Source organism: Mercenaria mercenaria, chromosome 2, assembly GCF_021730395.1.
Source record: "Mercenaria mercenaria strain notata chromosome 2, MADL_Memer_1, whole genome shotgun sequence".
NCBI classification, from domain to species: domain Eukaryota; kingdom Metazoa; phylum Mollusca; class Bivalvia; order Venerida; family Veneridae; genus Mercenaria; species Mercenaria mercenaria.
Window position 1 is genome coordinate 55,958,126 of NC_069362.1, and position 25,086 is coordinate 55,983,211.

A 25,086-nucleotide genomic window follows, 5' to 3' on the forward strand; every position below is an offset into this window, starting at 1 on the left:
TCGTGGGTTCTAGAGTTACTGCCCCTGAAAGCGGCAAAATTTTCTATTTTGGCCCTTTAAGCCATATAGAGGTTTCATTTATGTTTTGATTTGATACAAACTTGCACAGAATGATTATCTTGATGCTCTCTAGGCCTGAATCGAAACTGGGTGATGCCGTATCAAAAACTAGGTCATCAGGTCAAATCAAAGGAAAAGCTTGTTAACAATCTAGAGGCCACATTTATGACACTATCTTCATGAAACTTGGTCAGAATGTTTATCTTGATGATTTCTAGGCCATATTTGAAACAGGGTCATATGGTCTCAGAAACTAGGCCATAAGGTCAAATCAAAGGAAAAGCTTGTTAACACTCTTCAGGTCACAGTTATGACCCTTTCTTCATGAAACTAGGTTAGAATGTTTATGTTGATGATTTCTAGGCCAAGTTTGAAACTGGATCATATGGGGTCAAAAACTAGGTCACCAGTTTTTATCTGGGTCATGTGGTGTCAAAAACTAGCATGGGTGAAAGTTTTCCGTATTATGACGGAATTCCGTATTTTGGACCTTCCCAAAGGTCATTTTTCCAAATCATGTAAATCCGGTGAGATTGGTTGGAGGGGGGGGGGGGGGGGGGGGTTGAATGGTCCAGTTCAAATCATGACCCCAGGGTCAATTTTGACTTGATTTTACATAGGAAAATCTTAAAAAATCTTCTCAAAAACCAGAAGCCATAGAGCTTAGATATTTGATATGTAGCATTGCCTAGTGGACCTCTACTAAAGTTATTCAAATCATGACCCTGGGGTCAAAATTGACCCCGCCCCAGGGGTCACTTGATTTTACATAGGAAAATTTTCAAAAAAACTTTAAAAAATAAACCAGAAGGCCTAGAGCTTAGATATTTGACATGTAGCATTGCCTAGTGGACCTCTGCAAAATTTGTTCAAATCATGACCCCCGGGGTCAAAATTGACCCTGCCCCAGGGGTCACTTGATTTTACATAGGAAAATCTTCAAAAATTTTCTAAAAATAAACCAGAAGGCCTAGAGCTTAGATATTTGTCATGTAGCATTGCGTAGTGGACCTCTACAAAATCTGTTCAAATCATGACCCCCGGCGTCAAAATTGACCCCGTCCCATGGGTCACTTGATTTTACATAGGAAAATCTTCAAAAATTTTCTAAAAATAAACCAGAACGTCTAGAGCTTAGATATTTGACATATAGCATTGCCTGATGGACCTCTACAAAATTTGTTTAAATCATGACCCTCGGGGTCAAAATTGACTCCGCCCCAGGGGTCACTTTATTTTACATAGGAAAATCTTCAAAAATTTTCTAAAAATAAACCAGAAGGCCCAGAGCTTAGATATTTGACATGTGCATTGCATAATAGACCTCTACAAAATTTGTTCAAATTATGACCTCCGGGGTCAAGATTGACCCTGCCCCAGGGGTCACTTGATTTCAATAGGAAAATTTTCAAAAAAATTCTAAAAATAAACCAGATGGCCTAGATCTTAGATATTTGACATGTAGCATTGCCTAGTAGACTTCTACAAAATTTATTCAAATCATGATCCCCAGGGTCAGATTGACCCGCCCCATGGGGTTACTTGATTGTAGACAGAAAAATCTTCAACATTTTCTAAAAATAAACCAGAATGCCTAGATCTTAGATATTTGACATGTAGCATTGCCTAGTGGACCTCTACAAAATTGTTCAAATCTTGACCCCCAGGGTCAAATTGACCCAGCCTCAGGGGTCACTTGATTGTACATAGGGAAATCTTCATAAATTTGCTAAAAATCAACCAGAAGGCCTAGATCTTAGATATTTGATATGTAACATTGCCTGTTAACTTTCTACAAACTTTGTTCAAATCATGACCCCTGGGGTAAAATTGGCCCTGCCCCAGGGGTTACTTGATTGTACATCGGAAAATTTCCAAAAAATTTCTAAAAATCATCAGTTTGACATTTGAAACATGTAGCTCATATTACTCAGGTGAGTGATCCAGGGTCATTATGACCCTCTTGTTATGTTATACTGACATAATTTTGGCTTTCTATTTATAGCATTACACAAGGCTGGGAAGCATATGGAGAACAGTATTGTAGCAGCATATGTGGCTCTTCTTGTTGGCTGTCTAATTCAGGGTAACAAGGTATGATACCTCTTTTTAGAGGACTTTAAATGGACTTACCTGTGCATCGGCATCCCGATTTGGTTCAGTTTTTTTGTATGTACGCTGGTATCTCAGTACGCACTAATGAGAATTTATTGAAACTTCACACTGTTCACTGTGATGATTTGACATGCAGTTCATACGTTCCATAGTAATTTTGCATTTTCACAAAATTGTATCCATTTTTAACTATCGAATAGTCAAGCTATTTTACTCACCCTGGCATGGGCGTCACACCTTGGGTAAAGTTTTGCATGGGAGTACATACATCTATCTTTTAAAGGCGTATAGCTTTGAAACTTATTTTTAGCTCATCTGAGCCAAAGGCTCAGGGCGAGCTATTGTGATCGCTCACCGTCCGGTGTCCGCTCATCAGGCGTCCATACACACTTTCCTTTAAACAACATCTACTCCTAAACCACCAGTTCAATTTTGATGAAACTTCACAGGAATGATCCTTGGATGGCCCCCTTTCAAAATTGTTCAAAGAATTGAATTCCATGCAGAACTCTGGTTGCCATGGCAACCGAAAGGAAAAACTTAAAAAATTTCTTGTCCAAAACCACAGGTCCTAGGGCTTTGATATCTGGTGTGTAGTATCATCTAGTGGTCCTCTACCAAAACTATTCAAATTATCCTGCTAGGGTCAAATATGGTCCCGCCCCGGGGGTCACATGGTTTATATAGACTTATATAGGGAAACTTTGAAAATCTTCTTATACAAAACCACATGGCCAAGGGCTTTGATATTTAGTATGTAGCATCATCTAGTAGTCCTCTACCAAAATTATTCAAATTACCCCCTAGGGTTAAATATGGCCCCGCCCCGGGGGTCACATGGTTTATATAGAGATATATATGGAAAACTTTGAAAATCTTCTTGTACAAAACCACACGGCCTAGGGCTTTGATATTTGGTATGTAGCATCATCTAGTGATTCTCTACCAAGATTGTTCAAATTATCCCTCTAGGATCAAATATGGCCCCGTCCCTGGGGTCCCAAGTGAAACCAAAGTGAAAGTGAAACAACAACACTTAGACCTTTGATATTTGGTTTGTAGCATTGTCTTATGGTCCTCAACCAAAATTGTTCAAATTGTACCCCTGGGGTGAAAGGAGGCTCTGCCCTGGGGGTCCAAAGTTTTATATAGACTTATATAGGAAAAAAACTTTAAAATCTTCTTGTCTGAAACCATACGACCTATGCTTTGATATTTGGTATAATGCATTGTCTAGTAGTCCTCTACCAAAATAATTCAAATTATGCCCCTGGGGTTAAAAGAGGCCCCGCCCTGGGGTCACTTAGTTACTATGTGAGTTATATACAAAAAATACTTAAAAAATCCTTTGATCCTATTTCCAAGACTGTTTAATAATAATTACCTGATGACCCCAAGTAATATGATGTCACTTGAATGTGACCTTGACCTACTGACCTACTTTCTTGTTTTTTAAGATACAGCCTTGAAATTTTGATGACATACACAGTTTTGCACACCAATAGTAAAACTGAATATCATTGACCATGAATGTGACCTACTGACTTTCTCAATATTTTATCATCAGTTTGATCTTTGAAACATGTAGCTCATATTACTCAGGTGAGCAATCCAGGGTCATCATGATCCTCTTGTATAAGATAAAGCCTTGAAATTTGGATGACATACAGTTTTGCACACCGATCATAACAGCACAGAAATTTGGACCATGTTAATAAGTTTCAATAAAGATTTCAATACTCGTCTTTAATGTTCTTAGCCCTGACCTACTTTCTTGTTTTTGAAGCTACAGCAAAAAGATTTGTATAATTTTTTAACAGATCAAGTACTTATCTTGAAGAATCTTTATGATGACCTTCTCACCTAGATTTTTAGCTGCTCAGGTGAGTAATTATGTTCGCTCGATGTCCGGCGTCTGTCGTCTGTCTGTCAGCATTTAGCTTGTGTATGCGATAGAGGCTGTATTTTTCAATTGATCTTCATGAAATTTGGTCGGAATGATTGCATTGATGAAATCTAGGCCAAGTTCGAATATGGGTCATCTGGGATCAAAAACTAGGTCACTTAGTCAAATCAAAGAAAAACCTTGTGTATTCAATAGAGGCTGTATTTTTCAATTGATCTTCATGAAATTTAATCAGAATGATTGCCTTGATGAAATCTAGGTCGAGTTTGAATATGGATTATCTGGGGTCAAAAACTAGGTCAAATCAAAGAATAACCTTTTGTATGTGATAAAGGCTGTATTTTTCATTTGAAATTTGGTCAGAATGATTGCCTTGATGAAATCTAGGTTGAGTTTGAATATGGGTTATCTTAGGTCAAAAAGTAGGTCACTAGGTCATATCAAAGAAAAACCTTGTGTATGCGATTGAGGCTGTATTTTTCAATTGATCTTCATGAAATTTGGTCAGAATTATGGCCTTGATGAAAACTAGATCGAGTTCGAATATGGGTCTTCTGGGTTCAAAAACTAGGTCAGTAGGTCATATCAAAGAAAAACATTGTGTATGCGTAAGAAGTCGTATTTTTCAATTGATCTTCATGAAATTTAGTCAGAATGATTGCCTTGATAAAATCGAAGTCGAGTTCGAATATAGGTCATCTGGGGTTAAAAAGTAGGTCACTAGGTCAAATCAAAGAAAAATATTGTGTATGCAATAGAGGCCGTATTTTTAGCTCACCTGTCACATAGTGACAAGGTGAGGTTTTGTGATCACCCTTCGTCCGTCGTCAGTGCGTCCGTCCGTCCGTCCGTGCGTGCGTCAACAATTTCTTGTCTGCACGATAGTGGTTTCATTTATGATTTTATTTTAACCAAACTTGCACACAACTTGTATCACCATAAGATCACGGTTCCTTTCTTGAACTGGCCAGATCCCATTATGGGTTCCAGAGTTATGGCCCCTGAAAGGGCCAAAATTAGCTTTTTTGACCTTGTCTGCACAATAGCAGCTTTATTTATGATTTGATTTTTACCAAACTTGCACACAACTTGTATCACCATAAGATCTTGGTTCCTTTCTTGAACTGGCCAGATTCCATTATGGGTTCCAGAGGTATGGCCCCTGAAAGGGCCAGAATTAGCTATTTTGACCTTGTCTGCACAATAGCAGCTTCATTTATGATTTTATTATGCCCCCGAAGGGAGGCATATTAGTTTTCAACTGTCTGTCTGTTAGTCTGTTCGTTCGTTCGTTCGTTAGTCACAACGTTAACTTTTTGCATGAAGGCACTTTACTCGCGAACCACTGCACCCAGGACCTTCAAACTTCACATGCTGATAGTACTTATTGAGTACACCACCCCTACTGACTTTGGGGTCACCAGGTCAAAGGTCAAGGTCACAGGGGCCAACGTTAACTTTTTGCATGAAGGCACTTTACTTGCGATCCACTGCACCCAGGACCTTCAAACTACACATGCTGATAATACTTATTGAGTACACGACCCCTACTGACTTTGGGGTCAAAGGTCAAGGTCACAGAGGCCAACATTAACTTTTTGCATGAAGGCACTTTACTCGCGAACCACTTCACCCAGGACCTTCAAACTTTACATGCTGATAGTACTTTATGAGTACACTAACCCTACTGACTTTGGGGTCACCAGATCAAAGGTCAAGGTCACAGGGGTCAATGTTAACTTTTTGCATGAAGGCACTTTACATGCAAACCGCTTCATTCAGGACCTTCAAACTTCACATGCTGATAGTACTTATTGAGTACACCACCCCTACTGACTTTGGGGTCACCAGGTCAAAGGTCAAGGTGCTGCGGGGGCATTTGTCACCATTAGTGACAGCTCTTGTTTTAACCAAACTTACACACAACATGCATCACCATAAGATCTCGATTCTTTTCTTGAACTGGCCAGATCCCGTTATGGGTTCCAGAGTTATGGCCCCTGAAAGGACAAAAATTAGCTATTTTGACCTTGTCTGCACAATAGCAGCTTCATTTATGATTTGAATTTAATCAAACTTGCACAAAACTTGTGTCACCATCAGATCTCGGTTCCTTTCTTGAACCGGCCAGATCCCTTAATGGGTTCCAGAGTTATGGCCCTTGAAAGGCCCAAAATTAGGTATTTTGACCTTGTCTGCACAATAGCAGCTTCATTTATGATTTGATTTTAACTAAACTTGCATACAACTTGTATCACCACAAGATCTTGCTTCCTTTCTTCAACTGGCCAGATTCCATCATGGGTTCCAGAGTTATGGCCCCTTAAAGGTCCAAAATTGGCTATTTTGGCTTTTGCAGCCATATAGAGACTTCATTTATGGTTTTATTTGATACAAACTTCCAAAATATCTTCAACAACAATAAATCTTGGATTCCATGACAAATCAGATCCAATCATAGGTTCCAGAGTTATTTTATATCTGATTACCTCCCCTGATTGTAATCAAAATGGATTTATATCAGTAAGTACTTACAGGACTTATTTGAAATTTCATTATTGTTATTAGTTGGACTGAGACAATCAGGGTAGATAACTATGGACTGATTTTATGTCAAATTACCTCCCTTTATTTCAAATTAAAATTGTTATATCTCCATAACTAATGAAGATACTGATCTGAAATTTCATTTATGTCAGCAGATTTATTTGGTAGATCCTTCTTTTGTCCACTTACAATATTTTTTTTTTAATTACTTCCCTTTTACGTTACTATAAATAGCTTATTTTTAGTAACTTTTTTATTATTGGCCGTAGGGAAAAACTGAGACCCGTTTTCTGTGGTACAACATGGATGGTACCTCCAATTTTTAGGTGTATTTTGACATATCTATACCTTGTAAGAATTTTTTTTTCTTTTTGGTTAAATTTCTTCCCTTTGTTGTTACTGTCCTTTGGACATAGATATTTTTTCTGAGGACCTTCTTGTCCTCAAGTGCAATGATAACAGGTGAGCGATATAGGGCCATCATGGCCCTCTTGTTCAATTGATCTTCATAAAATTTAATCAGAATGATTGCCTTGATGAAATCTAGGTCAAGTTTGAATATAGTCATCTAGGTTCATATACTTGGTCACTAGGTCATATCAAAGAAAGTACTTGTTTAAACTCAAGAGACCAAGTCCGCATGAAAATTGGCCAGAATATTTGTTTCCATGAAATCACTAGGTCAGACATGTTTACACTGTTATGGTGTGTTTCTCAGGTGAGCGACTGAGGGCCATCTTGGCCCTGTTGTTTAGCTCACAGGGTGAACTTTTGTGATCACCCTTCATCCGTCGTCTGTCCACAATTTCTTGTGAATAGGATAGAGACCACATCTTGCAATCAATTTTACTCAAACTTGCACATAACTTGTATTGGGATAATACTCAGTTCTTTAGAAAACTGGCCAGATCCCGTCATGGGTTCCAGAGTTATGGTCCTATAAAGGGCCAAAATTTGTTATTTTTGGCTTGTGGACAGGATAGAGAGCACATTTTGCAATCAACTTTAATCAAACTTGCACACAACTTGTATCCCATCATGGGTTCCAGAGTTATGGCCCCTTTAAGGCCCAAAATTTGCTATTTTGGCTTTTGCAGCGATATAGAGGCTATATTTATGGTTTGATTTAATACAGACTTGCAAAATATCTTCAACAACAATAAATCTTGGATTCCATGATGAATATGTCAGATCCAATCATAGGTTTTGGAGTTACAGCCCCTGATTGATCCCTGAAAGAGCCAAAACATTTTACCTTGTGGAGAGGATAGAAGTGACATTTTATATTTAATTTTAACCACACTTAAACACAACTTAAGTCACAATAAATCTCGGTTTCTCTCAAAAACCGGCTAGATTCCATCTTGGGTTCTAGAGTTACTGCCCCTGAATCAAAGGATAAGCTTTTTAACAACCTAGAGGCCACATTTATGACCCTGTCTTTGTGAAACTTGGTCAGAATGTTTATCTTGATGATTCCTAGGCCAAATGCGAAACTGGGTCAGTTCAAAGGAAAAGCTTGTTAACACTCTTGTTCATTTGATGTGCTTGATGTTTGTCTGGATGAAATTTTGCATGAATTTTTATCTGGGTCATGTGGGGTCAAAAACTACGTCACCAGATCAAATCAAAGAATAAGCTTGTTTACACCCTAGGGGGCACATTTTTGATTCTATCTTCATAAAACTTGGTCAGAGTGTTTGTTACTATGAAATCTTGGATGATTTTAAATTTGGGTCACGTGGGGTCAAAAACTAGGTCACTAGGTCAAATCAAAGGAAAAGCTTCTATACACCCTAGAGGCCACTTTTATGCTCCAATCTTCCTGAAACTTTGTCAGAATATTTGTTTTCATGCAATTTTGGACAAGTTCGAATCTGGGTCATTTTGGGGCAAAAACTAGGTCACTAGGTCAAATCAAAGAAAGAGCTTGTTTACACTCAACAGGCCATATTTTTTGGTCCATTCTTAATGAAAACTGGACAAAATATTTGTCTCCATGAAATCACTAGGTAAAACATGTTTACACTGTTATGGTGTGTTACTCATGTGAGCGACCTAGGGCCATTTTGGCCCTCTTGTTTTGTTTTTGAAGCTTTAGCAAAGAAATTTGTTCAAGCAAGCAATTAAACTCAGATGAGCCATATAGGGCCATCATGGCCCTCTTGTTTCTTTTTCTAGGTCAATTGATTTGTATCATCAATTTAAGGTCCTAATCTAAGTTTGTTCAACTGGGGGTATTTGGCTCCTTTTAGGGACTGCTAGAGCTAAAAATAGAAATACCTTTGAATGACTTCTTGTCATGTAGCCTGGGAAGCCGTTGATAATATTTGTGCTTTGTCAGAAGAAATCATACCTAATATTTATGCATTAAAGATATCACTTAATTTGCGCTAATTAGTGTTAATTGGCATTCATTGAGTTTCTGATATTATCAACGCCTGGGGAAATCTGAAGGAATTTCCATGTAACCACTGATTATCGATTTTCTATAATTAGCCTTATTAACATGTGATCATAGTTGCGCTTGTTTGAATCGAAAACGAGGCAATGCTACCGAACTTTCGGGAATTTTCGTAGATCACTAGGTCTGCATTAATATAACATCTTGATAGCTATGACGCAAATTTAAGTTTATACTGACATATTTAAAAGTTGTTACAACTTGATAGAAAAGATTAAGAGGTACAAACTGGTATTTGTCTATGGCCTGGAATTGTTCGGAAACCTTCGGAAGTACGTGATTCCGATCCGTTTTTTTCCGTGAGAATTCCGTTTCTATTTTTAGCCATGGATTATTGATTTCAGAAGTTATCGTTCTTTAATAAACACCTGCATATTTCGGGTGTAATATAGGTGGCGCTGCGGACGAAAAACAGGTTTCCCCAGGCTGTCAATTTGCAGGTAGAAAAGAAGTTAGAAATTGTCAGACTGGATTCCCAGGCTACTTGTCATGAAGTGCTTAATCGATCTTCATCAAACTAAGTCTAGAGCATCGTTATAAGGTCCTCTAACAAAGTTGTTCTTGGCCCTACTAAGCTAATAGTTATGGGGGAGACATTGTTTTTGCACTGTCCGTCAGTCCGTCACACTTAATTTCCGATCAATAACTGGAGAACCATTTGACCTAGAACCTTTAAACTTAGGATGGCAGGGCTTATGAAGTAGACCTATTGTTTTTTTGGGTCACTCCGTCAAAGGTCAAGGTCACAGGGGCCTGAACATGGAAAAGGCTTTCCAATCAATAACTTGGAGAACCACTTGACCCAGAATGTTAAAACTTCATAGGATGATTGGACATGCAGAGTAGATGACCCCTATTGATTTTGAGGTCACTCTGTTAAAGGTCAAGGTCACAGGGCCCTAAACATGGAAAACTATTTCCGATCAATACCTTGAGAACTACTTTACCCAGAATGTTGAAACTTCATAGGATAATTTATTATGCAGAGCAGATGACCCCTATTGATTTTGAGTTCACTCTGTTAAAGGTCAAGGTCACAGGGGCCTGAACATTGAAAACCATTTCTGGTCAGTAACTTGAGAAACACTTGACCCAGAATGTTCATAGGATGATCGGACATACAGAGTAGATGACCCATATTGATTTTGGGGTCACTCTGTTAAAGGTCAAGGTCGCAGCGGACAGAACATGGAAATCCATTTCTGGTCAATAACTTGAAAACCATTTTACCTAGAACCTTCAAACTTCATAGGATGATAGGACTTACAGAATATGTGACCCTTATTGTTTTTGTGGTCAATCCATCAATGGTCAAGGTCACAGGGGGCTGAACATAGAAAATGCTCTCCAATCAATAACTTGAGAACCACTTGACCCAGAATGTTGAAACTTAATAGGATGATTGGACATGCAGAGTAGATGACCTCAGATGATTTTGGGGTCACTCAAAGGTCAAGGTCACAGAGGCCTGAATATGGAAAACTGTTTCCATTTCATAACTTGAGAACCACTACGTCAGAATGTTGAAACTTAGCAGGATGTTTGCACATGCCAAGTAGATGATCCCTATTGCAGCCAACCATCAGTGTCTCTTTGACTTTAGCTCCTGTCCCCTATTGACTTCTTGCCTATACGACTATGCATTGGGGGAGACATGCGCTTTTCTACAAAAGCATCTTGTAGTTGAAATACATTTAAACAAGTTTTTCTCATGAACCACTGGATGGAACTTCATCAACATTGGTGTGTAGCATTATTGTAAGGTATCCTTCATATATTGTTCAAATGTGGATGCTTGGTCCCATATAGAGACCTCTAGAGCAAAGAAAAACAAAGAAATAACTTTAAATGACCTTCTCTTGAACCACTTGATCAAACTTGGTTTGTAGCATGACTCTAAGGTCCTCTCTCTCTTGTTAAGTGGGAATGCTTGGCCCTTTTAGGTCTTTGTAATCATTGAAGTAAAACTGGGACATATCAGTGATTAATGCGCAGATGCATTACTCGAGTTATATACCAGCTTTTATGTTGGTGAATATGAAATTGTAGATTTACTCTCATTCTCTTACAGTAGCTAGTTGAACAGATGTATTTGTTGTAAACTTTTGTACGCATATTTGATATTCTTATACTTAAATCCTAGGGGCCTGAATCACTTGCCTCTCACTGTGGGTTGGAGCCTCACTTGGCGCGTTGAATTCTTCATGTGAGGAAGCCATCCAGCTGGCTAACAGAAGGTCGGTGGTTCTACCTAGGTGCCCACTCATGATGAAATATTATGCAGTGGGGCACCTGGAGTCTTCATCCAACTTCAAAGCTAGAAAGTCGCCATATGACCTAAATTGTGGAAATAATATGGTAGATATATATTGCAATACAGAATAGCCATATCATAAGTTACTGCCAAACAAAATTTATGACAGAAATCATCCCTAGTAACATTGAGGAAGTAATGCTTTGTAAAACCAGGTAATATTTAATGGTATAGTAATTTTGTGTCAACAAAGAAAAAATGTTATAAATGATTTTTTATACTTTGACAGGACTGTTCAGATACTGTGAAACAAAGTTTACCACAGAAAAACTTTGAAGGCATGATATATATGTTGAAAAAGTTCTTAGGATTTATGAATCTGACTGTAAGTATATTATAGATGGGCTAGTTAATACATTGTCTTACTTTGTGTTAAAATAGATTAAAAAATATACAAGACACATAATTATCATAAACATAGAGAAAAAATGTTCCTCAACATCTTCTCTCTGAAACTGGTCAGAATTACACCCAACTGGGTCTGTAGCAAGGTGCAAGGTCTTCCCTTATGTTTGTTTAATTGGTTCTGCTGGACTCCTTTTATGGGCCATTAGAGGTAAAAATAGAAAATCTTTGAACAACTCTTCATGAATGGCAAGACAGACCTTCATCAGATATGGGCTATAGCATCATTATAAAGTCCTCTCCCTATTTTTAGCTCACCTGAGCAATGCTCAGGTGAGTTTTTCTGATCACTCGATGTCTGGCGTCTGTCTGTCTATCGTCTGTCCGTCAACATTTAGCTTGTGTATGCGATAGAGGCTGTATTTTTCAACTGATCTTCATGAAATTTAGTCAGAATCAGGGTTCCCACGCTACCGGGAAAACGGGAAAAGTCCGTGAATTTCAAAAACTGACTCCCGGCCATGAAAATACCAGGAATTTGGTGAGAAAACGGTAAAGGTACGGGAAAATACCGGGAATTATCCAATTTTGCTAAGGGAAGTAATTCATGATTCAAAATGGCGGACATGGATGTCATTTCACTAATTTCCTTTTTCGAAAATACCGATGTTTTTGTGGTTGATCGGCCTATATAGGTAGCTATGCTTGAATTTTTAAACAGTAATTTTGGACTTTGGGTCATTTTTGTGTCGATTTTTAAGAAGCCCTGTGAAATTCCGATTATTTTTTTCGAGAACAATTGTGAATATCGTGATTAGTGACACGCTTGAATTCTGCGATCAAACAACAACTTGACTGAAAATAATTTAACTGCTAGAAGTATATCAAAGATTATATAAATAATGTAGGTGGCACCAGAGGTGTAGTTATTATGAAGGAGTTGATTAATTCTTCACAACATGCTAGACAAGTAACATAGTTTCCTTGCGAAACAAAACTTGAGGACAGTAAGGAAACAAAATGAAAAAAAAAAAAAAAGAAAAGAAAAAAGAAAATTTGCAGTGCCTGTATTTATTAAGTAGAAATTTTTAAGCAATATCGGGCCATCATGGCCCTCTTGTTCTTACATTTTTACACTGAATCTAGAAAAATTGACGGGAACGTACAACCCGATATGTGGTACAGAGGTCCTTGAAAATCGCAACAAGGTCCTGGACCTTAAATTTCATAGACGAAAAAGTGTGGGAACCCTGCAGAATGATTACCTTGATGAAATCTAGGCCGAGTTCGAAAATGGGTCATCTGGGGTCAATAACTAGGTCACTAGATCAAATCAAAGAAAAACCTTGTTTATGCGATAGAGGCTGTATTTTTCAATTAATCTTCATGAATTTTGGTCAGAATGATTGCCTTGGTGAAATCTAGGCCGAGTTCGAAATAAGGTCACCTGGGGTCAAAAAGTGGGTCACTAGGTCAAATCAAAGAAAAACCTTGTGTATGCGATAGAGGCTGTATTTTTAGCTCACCTGAGCAATGCTAATACTCAGGTGAGTTTTTCTGGTCACTTGATGTCCGGCATCCATCATCTGTCTGTCTGTCAACATTTAGCTTGTGTATGCGATAGAGGCTGTATTTTACAACTGGTCTTCATGAAATTTGGTCAGAATGATTACCTTGATGAAATCTAGGCCGAGTTTGGAAGTGGGTCATCTGGGGTCAAAAACTAGGTCACTAGGTCAAATCAAAGAAAAACTTTGTGTATGCAATAGAGGCTGTATTTTTCAACTGATCTTCATGAAATTTGGTCAGAATTATTACCTCGATGAAATCTAGGCAGAGTTTAAAAATGGGTCATCTGGGGTCAAAAACTAGGTCACGAGGTCAAATCAAAGAAAAACTTTGCGTATGCAATAGAGGCTGTATTTTTAGCTCACCTGAGCACAAAGTGCTCAAAGGTGAGCTTTAGTGATCACCCTGTGTACGGCGTCCATCCGTCCGTCGTCAACAATTTGACTGCTAACACTCTAGAGGTTACATTTTTGGCCCAATCTTAATGAAACTTAGAATGTTACCCTCGATAAAATCTTGGACGAGTTTGATATTGGGTCATATGGGGTCAAAAACTAGGTCACCAGGTCAAATCAAAGGTAAAGCTTGTTAACACTCTAGAGGTCACATTTTTGGCCCAATCTTAATGAAACTTGGTCAGAATGTTACCCTTAATAAAATCTCAGACGAGATCGATATCGGGTCACCTGGGGTCAAAAACTAGGTCACCAGGTCAAATCAAAGGAAAAGCTTGTTAACACTGTAGAGGCCACATTTATGATTATATCTTCATGAAACTTGGTCAGAATGCTAATATTGATGATCTTAAGGTCCAGTTTGAATCTGGGTCATGTAGGATCAAAAACTAGGTCACCCGGTCAAATCAAAGGAAAAGCTAGTTAACACTGTAGAGGCCGAATTTATGATCATATCTTAATGAAATTTGGGCAGAATGTTAATCTTGATAATCTTTAGGTCAAATTTAAATCTGGGTCAGCTGGGGTCAAAAACTAGGTCACTAGGTCAAATCAAAGGAAAAGCTTGTTAACACTCTAGAGGCCGAATTTATGGCCATATCTTAATGAAACTTGGTCAGAATGTTAATCTTGATGATCTTTAGGTCAAGTTTAAATCTGGGTCAGCTGGGATCAGAAACTAGGTCACTAGGTCAAATCAAAGAAAAAGCTTGTTAACACTCTAGAGGCCACATTTATGACTGTATCTTCATGAAACTTAGTCAGAATGTTAAACTTGATGATTTTTAGGTAAAGTTTGAATGTGGGTCATGTAGGGTCAAAAACTAGGTCACGGGGTCAAATCAAAGGAAAAGCTAGTTAACACTTTAGAGGCCACATGACCGTATCTTTATGAAACTTGGTCAGAATGTTAATCTTGATGATCTTTAGGTAAATAGGTCAGGTGAGCGATACAGGGCCTTCATGGCCCTCTTGTTCAATTAATCTTCATGAATTTTGGTCAGAATGACTGTATTGATAAAATCTAGGCCGCGTTTGAAAATGAGTCATCTGGGGTCAAAAAGTAGGTCACTAGGTCAAATCAAAGAAAAACCTTGTGTATGCGATAGAGGCTGTATTTTTAGCTCACCAGAGCACGAAGTGCTCAAGGTGAGCTTTTGTGATCGCCCTGTGTCCGTCGGCCGTCAGCGTCCGTCGTCGTCAACAATTTGACTGTTAACACTCTAGAAATCACAATTTTGGCCCAATCTTAATGAAACTTGATCAGAATGTTACTCTCAATAAAATCTTGGACGAGTTTGATATTGGGTCATCTGGGATCAAAAACTAGGCCACCAGGTCAGTTCAAAGGAAAAGCTTGTTAACACTCTAGAGGTCACACAATTTTGGCCCAATCTTAATGAAACTTGGTCAGAGTGTTGCCCTTAACAAAATCTTGCAAGAGTTCGATATTGGTTTATCGGGGGTCAGAAACTATGTCACCAGGTCAAATCAAAGGAAAAGCATGTTAACACTGTAGAGGCCATATTTATGATTTTAACTTCATGAAACTTGGTCAGAGTGTTGATTATGATGATCTCAAAGTCCATTTCGAATCTGGGTCATGTAGGGTCAAAAACTAGGTCACCAGGTCAAATCAAAGGAAAAGCTAGTTACCACTCTAGAGGCCACATTTATGACCATGTCTTAATGAAACTTGGTCAGAATGTTAATCTTGATGATCTATAGGTCAGGTACAGATCTGGGTCTGGTGGATTCAAAAATTAGGTCACCAGGTCAAATCAAAGGAAAAGCTTGTTAACACTCTAGAGGCCACATTTATGACTGTATCTTCATGAAACTTAGTCAGAATGTTCATCTTGATGATTTTTAGGTCAAGTTCAAATGTGGGTCATGTTGGGTCAAAAACTAGGTCACCGGGTCAAATCAAAGGAAAAGTTAGTTAACATTTATGACCATATCTTAATGAAACTATCTTGATGATCTTTAGGTCAATAGGTCAGGTGAGCGATACAGGGCCTTCATGGCCCTCTTGTTACTAAATCTATTGAATACGTGTAGTTGTTAATCGGCAGTTAAAATTTCGATACATGGTTGTCACAGTTTGAAAACAAACATTTCTATTCTCAAATATTTTCAAATGAAAGAAAAAAGAAGTTTCTACAGGTAGAAAAAAGCAGTGAGGGCTTGTATGTTTTTAAATTGAGAGACGTTACAGCAAAAAGAAATTTTAGACGTTCATGAACATTTTAAGGAATTTTATTGCTTTTATATTTTAATACAATTTGCAATAAATTTCAGTATGTATATACCAGATATAATAAAGTCACATGTACGCAGTTTGTGTCGTTCGATAATCGCAGAAAAGTAACCTCCCTTGGATACTCTTCAAAAATGCTGGTAATGATGTTGGATTTTGATGATTTTCGCCACCTATGTAAGATGGCAAAAAATACACACGCCAAAATAAACCACTACATTTTGGGTTAAAAGGGAGAAAATGTGCCGACACGAAAGTATCCCAAAGTACGGTATATATTCATAGTCAAACAGTTAAGGTCAGGTGAGTGATTTAGGGTCACTTTGGTCGTCTTGTTTGCTAAAGTTCATCTTGATTTTCTTGATTTATTTCAGAGTGGATCTGGGTCAGCAGGTGGAAAATCTATAGAGAGAGTGATAGAAGTGCTGGAGAAATGCTAACACCTTTTGTAATGATTGCAAAATAGCGAGTGATAGAGGTGCTGGAAAATGTTGAAACCTCTGCATAACTATTGTAACATAGTGAGTGATAGAGGTGCTGGAAAATGTTGAAATCTCTGCGTGACTATTGTAACATAGTGAGTGATAGAGGTCCTGGAAAATGTTGAAACCTCTGTATACAATTGTAACATAGCGAGTGATAGAGGTGCTGGAAAATGTTGAAACCTCTGCTAACTATTGTAACATAGCAAGTGATAGAGTTGCTGGAATATGTTGAAACCTCTGCGTTACAATTATAACATAGCGAGTGATAGAGGTGCTGGAAAATGTTGAAACCTCTGCTTAACTATTGTAACATAGTGAGTGATAGAGGTGCTGGAAAATGTTTGAACCTCTATATAACTATTATAACATAGCAAGTGATAGAGGTGCTGGAAAATGTTGACACTTCCTTGTAGCAACTATACATTGACATCTCTATGTAGCAACAGTAACATACAGGGGGTCATGTTAATCATTTCGCACAGAAATATAGCACATTTATACTGTGATTGTACTAGGTCTATTGTTACAAGACATCAATAATGCTGATTTCCTTTTAGGGTCATCTTGTCTGCATTGATGACAGAGTGTTGTTACATAGCAGGATACAGTGGCCCAACACGAAACATATATGTGTTCATATGCCAAGGCGAAAATCTTCTTGAATTTGGATTACAACTAAAACACATTTGAGTTTTGTACATATTGTTGTTGAATATGCATAAGGGTTGTATGGACAAACAGATGTTAGCAAACTTGCTGATTGAAGTAGTAGGACTGCATTGTGATAAAAAGAATATTATCTGCTACTGGTTGAAAACCAGTTTCAGGGCTTGTAGGATTGCGCTTTTCTGGCAAACATTCCGTCCGTCCACACACATGTCTTGTTCTTAACTCTTGTCATCCATCAAGGGATTTTAGTATGAGTTGGCACAAATGTTACCCATTATGAGATGTGTCATGCACAGAACCCAGACCCCTAGCTCAAACGTCAAGGTCACATGAGGAGGTTTTTCCCCTTGTAAGAGCTGTAACTCGGCCATCCATGAAGGGATTTTAATGTTACTTAGCACAGAGGTTCCCCATAATGAGATGATTTCTCTTGTCCAATACTTAGACCTCTAGCTTAAAGTTCAAGGTGGCACAGAGGTCAAAAATTAACAAAACAGAGGTCAAAGATTAACATGGTAACAGGGTCTTTTTTCAGTCTATATCTAGGCCATACATCAAGCAATTATGATACTTTTTGGCACAAATGTCCTCAATAATATGACGGTGTGTAATGCACAACTTCAGACCTGAGGTTACTATGAACAGGGTCTGTTTTTGTTCTGATTCATAACTCTCCCATCCATTAAGGAATTATAAAATTACTTGACACAGATGTTTCCCATAATGAGACAGCATGTCGTGTGTAAAACCCAGACCCCTAAGTAAAGGGTCAAGGTCACACTTGCAGGTCAAATATCAACCCTCTTCATAACTCACCCACCTATTAAGGGATTTTACTATTACTTGGCACATATGTTCCCTGTAAAAAAGACAATTTGTCATGTGCAGTCCCAGACTCCTACCTCAAAGGTCAAAGTTTCATTTGGAGCTCAAAGATTCACATTGTCTGTTATTTGTCTGCACCAAAACTGTGCCATCGGTTAAGGTCAAAGATTCACATTGTCTTTTATTTGTCTGTCCCAAAACTGTGCCATCGGTTAAGGGATATATTTTTGCTCGGCTATATGAAGTATATGTAGAACTAGCCTACTCGCCGCAGCGTCCACATCCTCTGGTCATAGTTTTGATGCACTTTGATTTTATTTGCTTTGTACTTAAAATAATTAATCCTTATACATTATGACATAAGGGCCATAACTCTTGCACCAATATTTCATGAATTATTCCCCCTTGTTACTTAGAATTTCAGATTAAAGTTTTGATGCAATTTCACTCTATCTCTTTTATTCCTGAATGTATTTGATTCATACTTAAAATAGTTGTTCCACATTATCACCCACATCATATGATCTAGTGGTCATAAGACTCACCAATATTTCATGAATTACATCCCCTTTTTACATAGAATTTCATATTTAATTATGTCTGCCACATATAATGTGAGAAACATATTGATTTAGTGCTGTCAAATCTGTCTATTACAAAGTTTGTCCATGCAGCTCCTCTGACACCACTGGACAGGTTTACACCAAACTTCATAAGAACCAAGTTGTGCATATTGTAGGCATTTTCTAGGTTGATGATATTCAGCAGAGTTATGGCCCTTGATTCATCACATTTTATGTTTTGGCCACTTCTCTTATATTGTTGGGCAGATTCCCACAAAACCTTACATGAGGAATCAGTGCAAAGACTTTATGCATATTATTGGCATGTTCTAGTTCATTGATTTTCGGTGGAGTTGTGGCCCTTTATTATGCCCCGCTTCGTAGAAGGAGTATATTGTTTTGCATGTCGGTCGGTATGTAGACCAATCCATTTCTGGATGATAACACAAGAACGCTTAGGCCTAGGATCATGAAAGTCGATAGGGAGGTTGGTCATAACCATCAGATGACCCCTATTGGTTTTGAGATAAGTAGGTCAAAGCCAAAGTGACCCGGAACAGTTGAACAGTTTCCCGATGATAACTCGAGATTGCTTAGGCCTAGGATCATGAAAGTTAAAAGGGAGGTTGATCATGACCAGCAGATGACCCCTATTGATTTTGAGGTCAGTAGGTTAAAGGTCAAGGTCACAGTGGTGATCCAGAACAGTAGAACATTTTTTGCCAATAACTAGAGAATGTTTTTGGTCTAAGATCACATTGACCCATAGCAGAGTAACTTTTGTGTTTGTTTGTTTGTTTGTTTGTTTTGGGTTTAACGCCATTTTTCAACAGTATTTCAGTCATGTAACGGCGGGCAGTTAACCTAACCAGTATTCCTGGATTCTGTACCAGTACAAACCTGTTCTCCGCAAGTAACTGCCAACTTCCCCACATGAATCAGAGGTGGAGGACTAATGATTTCAGACACAATGTCGTTTATCAAATAGTCACGGAGAACATACGCCCCGCCCGAGGATCGAACTCGCGACCCCGAGATCCGTAGACCAACGCTCTAACCTACTGAGCTAAGCGGGCGGGCTTTGTTACAGTGGCGAAATAATTTCTGTTCCTTGTGCAATTACTGAATCCCTAGAGGCCATATTTTTTTATGGATCTTCATGAAAATTGGTCAGAATGTTCACCTTGATGATATCTAGGTCAAGTACGAAACTGGGTCATGTGCGATCAAAAACTAGGTCAGTAGGTCTAAAAATAGAGAAACCTTGTGACCTCTCTAGAGGCCATATTTTTCATGGGATCAGTATGAAAGTTGGTCTGAATGTTCATCTTGATGATATCTAGGTCAAGTTGGAAACTGGGTCACATGCGGTCCAAAACTAGGTCAGTAAGCCTAAAAATAGAAAATCCTTGTGACCTCCCTAGAGGCCGTAACTTCAAACTTCACATGCTGATAGTACTTATTGTGTACACCACCCCTACTGACTTTGGGGTCACCAGGTCAAAGGTCAAGGTCACAGGGGCCAACGTTAACTTTTTGCATGAAGGCACTTTACTCGCGAACCACTGCACCCAGGACCTTCAAACTTCACATGCTAATAGGTACTTATTGAGTACACCACCCCTACTGACTTTGGGGTCACCAGGTCAAAGGTCAAGGTGCTGCGGGGCCATTTGTCACCATTAGTGGCAGCTCTTGTTGTATGCTAAATACAGATATTACTATTCATAATTCAGTGTATCATGTATATTCAAGGTCAAATGAGCAATTTAGGGTCTCTATGGCCCTCTTGTTTCAAATATAGAGCTAAAAATAGAAAGAAAACAATTTAAAATTACTTCTCCTTATGAACCAGTTGATGGTCCTTTATCAAACGTCTGTAGCATCAATGTAAGATCCCCCCCCCCACCCCCCATACCTTGTCAAAATGGGGGCTTTTTTGCCCACTTTTGCAAATAGATTTTTTTTAAACAACTTCTCATCATGAATTTGTTCTTTTTAGGGAAAACATACAGCAGAATTCTATCATAAAAAATGCAGGAGAGTTACACATCACATTAATTATATGTATTACATTATGTGTGAATTCTTCGTTACGTTGAAACACAAATGATTATCACTTTGAAATAATGCTATTTCAAACATTTGAGTGAATTAGCACAGATTGTCCTGTATTGACACAGCAAGTGTACAAACAGTATAATGTAAATATAATATGTAATAATATATACAAAAAGTGTGTTATAAAATTATGATGTATATTAATATATTCATAAAGATAAGTTTGGATAGTAAATTTTTAACTGTTAGATAAATTTTCAAGTCCCAGATTGTATTAAATTTTGCAATAGAATTGCAGAAAACATAAGACTGCTGGCTTCTGTTTCTTTCAGATCAGTAAAACAAATTTCTGCATATCATTTTATTTATTATTATGTGTGAACGTAGCCTTTAAAACTTGAAATAGTCTGTTAGTGAACCTGTCATATTATCAGAAATGTATCTGTGTTAATTTGTACACCTGTTTATTGCATTTTTAGCTCTACTTTTTGAAGAATAAGGAGAGCAATCCTACTCACCATGGCGTCATTGCACGCTTTGGTTGTTTTTGTACCAATCCACATTTTGACATATAGCTTTGAGGCTTTCAACACTTGTGTACCATCACCATGTTCAGTTGCATTAGTACATAACTCCATCAAAGATTTTGTCTAAATTATGGCCCCTTTTAACTTTAAATTTTTGGTTAAGTTTTTCGTACAGTAGTTAATATTTTGTTTGACATATGGCTTTGACACTTTTATCACTTGTTTATAATGATAGTTTCTATCTGTAGGCAAAAGTACATAACTATGTCAAGTATTTTGGCTGGATTTACGGCCCATTTAAGATTTGGAAATTGGTTCAGTTTCCATACAAGTCCAAGAAGTTTTGACCACTTGTTGACCATCATAGTCTCCATATGTAGGCAAGACTGCGTAATTAGGACAAGGATTGAACACTTGCTTACCATCATTGTCTCTATAAGTAGACCATTTGAAATGTAAATAGACCTGTTCTATTCATAAAGCAATATTTCGACAATTTTTGTGCCCCCTCATGAGTGGTGTCGGCATATAGATTTGGTTTTGTCTGTGCGTGCGTCCGAAGTTCGTGACCCGCCTAGCTCAAAAAGTATTTGATATAAATTGATGAAACCTTGCATCAGTCTTATCGTGATATGAACTTGCGCACTCCTATTTTTAGCTTGACTATTCATATAACAGTAGAACTATTGGACTTGCCCATGCATCGGTGTCCGCGTCATCATCCCGATTTCGTTTAGGTTTTGTATGTAAGCTGGTATCTCAGTAACCACTTGTGGGAATGGATTGAAACTTCACACACTGATTTACTGTGATAAACTGACTTACATTGCACAGGTTCCATAACTCTATTTTGCTTTTTTAGCTCATCTGTCACGAAGTGACAAGGTGAGCTATTGTGACCGCTTGATGTCCGTCGTGCGTTGTCCGTCGTGTGTTGTCCGTCAACAATTTGTAAAAAAATCTTCTTCTTGAAAACCACTGGGCAGAATTACACGAAACTTCACAGGAATGATCCTTGGGTGGCCCCCTTTCAAAATTGTTCAAAGAATTGAATTCCATGGAGAACTCTGGTTGCCATGGCAACCGAAAGGAAAAACTTAAAAAATCTTCTTCTCAAAAACCAGAAGCCCTAGAGCTTAGATATTTGGTGTGAAGCATTGCCTAGTGGACCTCTACCAAATTTGTTCAAATCATGACCCCGCCCCAGGGGTCACTTGATTTTACATAGGAAAATCTTAAAAAATCTTCTTCTCAAAAAGCAGAAGCCCTAGAGCTTAGATATTTGACATGTAGCATTGCCTAGTGGACCTCTACTAAAGTTGTTCAAATCATGACCTCCGGGTCAAAATTGACCCCGCCCCAGGGGTCACTTGATTTTACAAATGAAAAATCTTCAAAAAATTTCTAAAAATAAACCAGAAAGCCTAGAGCTTAGATATTTGACATGTAGCATTGCCTAGTGGACCTCTACAAAATTTGTTTAAATTATGACCCCCGGGGTCACTTGATTTTACATAGGAAAATCTTAAAAAATCTTCTTCTCAAAATCCAGAAGCCCTTGAGCTTAGATATATGGTGTGAAGCATTGCCTAGTGGACCTCTACCAAATTTGTTCAAATCATGAACCCGGGGTCAAAATTGACCCCGCCCCAGGGGTTACTTGATTGTACATAAGAAAATCTTAAAAAATCTTTTTCTCAAAAAGCATAAGCCCTGGAGCTTAGATATTTGACATGTAGCATTGCCTAGTGGACCTCTACTAAAACTAAAGTTGTTTAAATCATGACCCCCAGGGTCAAAATTGACCCCGCCCCAGGGGTCACTTGATTTTACATATGAAAATCTTCAAAAAATTTCTAAAATTAAACCAGAAGGCCTAGAGCTTAGATATTTCACATGTAGCATTGCCTAGTGGACCTCTACAAAATTTGTTTAAATCATGACCCTCGGGGTCAAAATTGGCCCCGCCGCCGGGGTCACTTGATTTTACATAGGAAAATCTTAAAAAATCTTCTTCTCAAAAACCAGAAGCCCTAGAGCTTAGATATTTGACATGTAGCATTGCCTAGTGTACCTCTACTAAAATTGTTCAAATCATGACCCCGGGGTCAAAATTGACCCCGCCCTAGGGGTCACTTGATTTTACATATGAAAATCTTCAAAAAATTTCTAAAAATAAACCAGAAGGCCTAGAGCTTAGATATTTCACATGTAGCATGGCCTAGTGGACCTCTACAACATTTGTTCAAATCATGACACCCGGGGTCAAAATTGACCCAGCCCCAGTGGTCACTTGATTTTACATATGAAAATCTTCAAAAAATTTCTAAAAATAAACCAGAACGCCTAGATCTTAGATATTTGACTTGTAGCATTGCCTAGTAGACTTCTACAAAATTTGTTCAAATCATGATCCCCGGGGTCAAATTGACCCCGCCCCATGGGGTTACTTGATTGTACATAGAAAAATCTTCAAAATTTTCTATAAAAAAACCCAGAATGCCTAGAGCTTAGATATTTGACATGTAGCATTGCCTAGTGGACCTCTACAAAATTTATTCAAATCTTGACTCCCCCAGGATCAGATTGACCCAGCCCCAGGGTTACTTGATTGTGCATTGGGAAATCTTCATAAATTTGCAAAAAAAACCCCAGAAGGCCTAGATCTTATAGCTTCAGCTAAGAAATTTGTTCAAGCAAGCAACTCTACTCAGGTGAGCGATATAGGGCCATCATGGCCCTCTTATTACAAAATTATGCCCCTTTTTTGACTTAAAAATTTTTGGTTAAGGTTTTGTATTTAAGCTGGTATCTCAGTACTCACCTATGGGAATGGATTGAAACTTCACACACTTGTTCACTGTCATGATCTGACATGCACTAAGCAGGTCCAATAACTCTATTTTGCTTTTTTACAAAATTGTACCCCTTTTTCGACTTTGAAATTTTTGGTTAAGGTTTTAGTATGTAAGCTGGTATCTCAGTATCCACTAATGGGAATGGATTGAAACTTCACACACTCGTTCACTGTTATGATCTAACATGCACTGTGAAGGTTCCATAACACTACTTTGCATTTTTACAAAATTATGCCCTTTTTTCAACTTAGCAGTTTTTGGTTAAGTTTTTAGCTCACCTGAGCCAAAGGCTTATGGTGAGCTTTGTGACTGTTCAATGTCCGTTGTGTGTCGTGTGTCAGTCAACATTTATAAAAAAAATCTTCTTGAAAACCACTGGACAGAATTACATCAAACTTCACAGGAATGATCCTTGGGTGGTCCCCTTCCAAAATTGTTCAAAGAATTGAATTCCATGCAGAACTCTGGTTGCCATGGCAACCAAAAGAAAAACGTTAAAAGTCTTCTTGTCCAACACTGCAAGGCGTAGAGCCTTGATATTTGGCATGTGACATCATCTAATGGTCCTCTATAAAGATTGTTCAAATTGGGCCCCTTGGGTGAAAAGAGGCCCCGCCCCAGGGTCCCAAGTTTTACATAGACTTATATAGGAAAAAACTCCAAAAATCTTTTCTAAAATCACAAGACCTAGGCCTTATTTATTTGGTATGAAGCATTGCCTTGAGATCCTCTACCAAAATTATTCAAATTATAACCCTGGGGTGAAAAGAGGCCCTGCCCTGGGGGTCTCAAGTTTTACATAGAGTTATATAGAAAAATTACTTAAAAAAATCTTCTTGCCTGAAACTGCAAGAACTAGGCTTTTGATATTTGGTATGTAGCATTGCCTTGTAGTCCTCTACCAAAATTGTTCAAATTATGCCCCTGGGGTAAAATAAGGCCCTGCCCTGGGGGTCCCAAATTTAATATAGACTTATATAGGGAAAAAAACTCTTCTTGTCTGAAAGTTCAAGGCCTGGGCCTTTGATATTTGGTATGTATCATTGCCTAGCGGATGTCTAAC

General features: G+C 38.2%; 1 protein-coding gene across 2 annotated transcripts in view; it reads left to right on the forward strand.

Moving 5' to 3' along the window:
* The window catches only part of LOC123562207 (wings apart-like protein homolog), a 143,704-nt gene extending 118,863 nt beyond the window's left edge, over positions 1-24,841 (forward strand). For both annotated transcript variants that reach the window (XM_053536650.1, XM_053536651.1), the window contains exons 17-19: positions 2,066-2,154; positions 11,636-11,731; positions 16,410-24,841. In XM_053536650.1, the coding sequence (XP_053392625.1) occupies positions 2,066-2,154; positions 11,636-11,731; positions 16,410-16,475 (251 nt within the window). In that variant the 3' untranslated portion in view covers positions 16,476-24,841. The remainder of the gene's footprint in view (positions 1-2,065; positions 2,155-11,635; positions 11,732-16,409) is intronic.
* The last annotated feature ends 245 nt before the right edge of the window (positions 24,842-25,086 follow it).